The sequence below is a fragment of the Ptychodera flava genome, unplaced genomic scaffold (genome assembly GCF_041260155.1).
Source record: "Ptychodera flava strain L36383 unplaced genomic scaffold, AS_Pfla_20210202 Scaffold_139__1_contigs__length_133982_pilon, whole genome shotgun sequence".
Classification (NCBI taxonomy): Eukaryota; Metazoa; Hemichordata; class Enteropneusta; family Ptychoderidae; genus Ptychodera; species Ptychodera flava.
Genome location: NW_027248321.1, coordinates 68,669 through 71,996, shown reverse-complemented (window position 1 = coordinate 71,996; position 3,328 = coordinate 68,669). Strand labels below are relative to the sequence as shown.

General features: G+C 38.2%; 1 protein-coding gene across 1 annotated transcript; it reads left to right on the top strand.

The window, feature by feature from the left end:
• The first annotated feature begins 763 nt into the window (after positions 1-763).
• LOC139126855 (uncharacterized) lies at positions 764-1,684 on the top strand. The gene has a single exon (XM_070692784.1). The coding sequence runs from the start codon at positions 764-766 to the stop codon at positions 1,682-1,684; it is 921 nt and encodes a 306-aa protein (XP_070548885.1).
• Positions 1,685-3,328: the final 1,644 nt, after the last annotated feature.

The window sequence follows — 3,328 nt, the reverse complement described above, 5'->3', positions numbered from 1 at the left end:
TTCAGAAAGCCGATCTTCCTGTTGATTTCTACACTTTGGTAAGGACAGCCTACGGTATGGAGTGATTGTAGACAGCCCTTGCAATGATTGTTTCAAATGATGCCTTTTAGTGACAATTACTTCAGGAATGGAATATGTCGTGTTAATTCTAACACTTCCCGATTACTTGAAAACGACTTTGTCACTGTCTTATGACAGGAACGTCACCCTCATTGGTCAGCTGCTTGTTGTCATCGCAACATTGTTCTCCTTCGTTTTGGTTTAAACGTACAGTGTTCGATGACCGTAAAACGTTTCTCAAAGGGAACCAGTGAACAATATCTTTCACTTTGAGTAACCCACCTATTGCTTATATTTCTTATGAATAATAAACTTATGATACGTACTGACAGTCATTTCAGACAAGGAGCGCGTATTCCCAAACGACTGTGGCACACAAATGTCGGGGATACTGAACAACGTCCCGTGTCTTACACTTTTACGAATCCGTGCTCGCTGATGCAGATCAAAAGCGAATCTAAGGCACACTGACGATTTGATTATGTTGTCAGTGTATCAGAAACACAATGTTCTTAGAAGGTCAAACCGAGGTTTGACGCTAGTCTGACTGTCACGTGATCTATATTGAAACTGTGACTAATAAACATACATCACAATATTTCCATTGTGTAGGATATCAGAGCAAAATATATGTTGATTGCATCATTGCACCTACTAGAAGCAACAGGGCTGTGATTACGCTCCGCAATTTTTTAACTTCTACATGTCCAAACGTAAATCTACAATGAAGTGCAACGATTGCCCGATGACTAGGGGAGTGAAGATCCGTCAAGGAGATTTAATGTTGTGCCCGAACTGCAATAAGAAGAGGTTTGGCAGGCTATCGCCAGAGCGGGTCACGACACCAACCAAGATGGCCGACAACAATAGCGAAGTGAAGGTCATTGACGCCGACTGTGATCAACTTCAGCGTCTACTTCAACCGGTTTTAGCACAGTTAGCGGAGATAGGGAGGGACTTACAGGATGTCAAACATCAACAAACACATCTGGCTAGCTCTATGGACTTTTTCAATGCCAAATTCGAGGAAATGTCAAACCGTATCGAAATCATGTCTCGGATCAACCTACAACTTCAAGAAGACAATCGAGAACTGGGTCAACGTGTACAGGCACTGGAGAAGGAACTAGCCAGTCTCAACCAGTATCATCGTAGAGTCAATCTAGAAGTCTCTTGTGTCCCAGAAAGTGACAACGAGGACGTTACCGCCAAAGTGCTGTCAATTTTTAAGAAGATAAACCCGTCAATTTCTGATAGCGACATTGACATAGCCCACCGTACGAAAGCTGCTGACCAATCCAGTGCCACGTCTTCCCGCGCTCGACCTAGACCTATCATCGTTAGATTCACAACCAGGAAAGCCAGAAACTCCATATACGACAACAGAAGAAAATTAAAGGGTACCACTGCCAGAGATTTCGGACTTGATAGTACGTCAAAAATTTTCATCAATGAAAATCTACTACCAGCAACACGTCAACTACTATACAAAGTAAACATATCCAGAAAGGAAGCCAGATACCAGTTCATGTGGACTTACAATGAGAAAATCTATATCAAGAAAGACATCAATTCAAGACCACTCATCATATCAAGAGAAGCTGACCTCAGCCGCATTATTTAGTACAAGTAAGACACTTAAGAGACAGCCATTCAAAAAATCTACTCCTTTTCTCTATTTGGTATGGCTAACATCTAACTACTACTTTTCTAAACCATGTTGAAGATATTGATGTAAATGACAGTGAAATAGTAAATGTAAGCCACTACTCCATGCCACCGCATGATTTTGATGATTGTTTTAATTCAATATTTCAAAAGTCATTCTGCTTATCCCATGTCAATATCAGATCTCTACAAAAAATTTTGACAGCTTAACGCTACTGTATGAAGACATCATTCACTCTCAATTGCAATAACAGGCATTTCAGAGGTTTGGGACACAGATAATCTAAGTCTATATAGTATACAAGGCTACACACTAGAAGTCAGTTCACGAGAATCAGGTAGGGGTGGTGGGGTTGGGGCATACATTCACTCATCATTAGTTTATAAATTGATTAAAAAGAATGTGATACATTCAGAGTCTCTTTGGTTGGAGGTATCAGTCAATAATACTAAAATAATAATAGGAATCATCTATAGAAAGCCAAATACCGATATCTCTGAGTTTCAGATTAGTCTGCTTGATGTGCTAAATACGTTCAAACTTGATAAAACTAAATGTATTTTAATGGGAGATTTTATATAGATGCCAGAACACATACAACTAATGTTAATTCCTATTTTACATCTCTTGAATGCCTTGGTTTTCACCAGTTGATTTCTACATCTACCAGAGTGACCAGCTCATCTGAAACATTAATTGACCATATCTACACTAATATTATACAGTATCAAATTCATGCCGGTACTTTAATTACAGATATTTCTGACCATTTTCCAGTTTTTATTGTCATAGAAAATATGACAACAAATCTCTCAAAACAGTATAAAGTCTCATATAGAAATTACAAATTCTACAATTCTACTCGCTTCTGTGAAGATCTAACTCATGCTCCGTGGGATCGAGTTTATAACTGTAAGGATGCAAATGAAGCATATAATAATTTTCAGAGTGTTTTCGATGAGTTGTGCAATAGACATGCTCCCATTAATGTACAAATTCGCAGTACAAAGAAAAACCGGAAACCATGGGTCACTAATGCAATTAAAAAATCAATTAATACAAAACACAAATTGTATAGTAAAGTGCTCAAATCAAACTTTGATGTCATTGTTGTTGATAGATATAAGAAATTTAGAAATGTGTTGTCTACTGTTCTCAGGAAAGCTAAACAAATGTATTACAACAGCATTTTTATGGAAAACAAGGGTAATACCAATGTAATTTGGAAAACTATCAAGCAAGTCCTCGGAAGTCATGAGGAAAAGGCTAAAAATACCTTGCCAGACAGCCTACGAGTACTGACAAATGGAGTGCATAATACATTGTCAGCAAAACCTGACATAGTAAATGCATTCAATAATTATTTCGTCAACATTGGACCTGACCTTGCCAACAACATCGATTCTCCTCATAAAAACTTTAATAGTTACCTCACTGAACCCAAAACACATTCCTTTTTTATGTCCTCCACTACACAATCTGAAGTTCATAACATCATCTGCACCCTGAATCCAAAAAAGGCATGTGGCCATGACAAAATGCCAGCCAGACTTATAATTGATGGGGCAGCTATAATATCAAAACCCTTGGCATATATAT

Bases quoted from the DNA above. Each gene is read 5' to 3' on its own strand.
- LOC139126855 (XM_070692784.1), top strand. From the start codon at position 764: ATGTCCAAACGTAAATCTACAATGAAGTGCAACGATTGCCCGATGACT.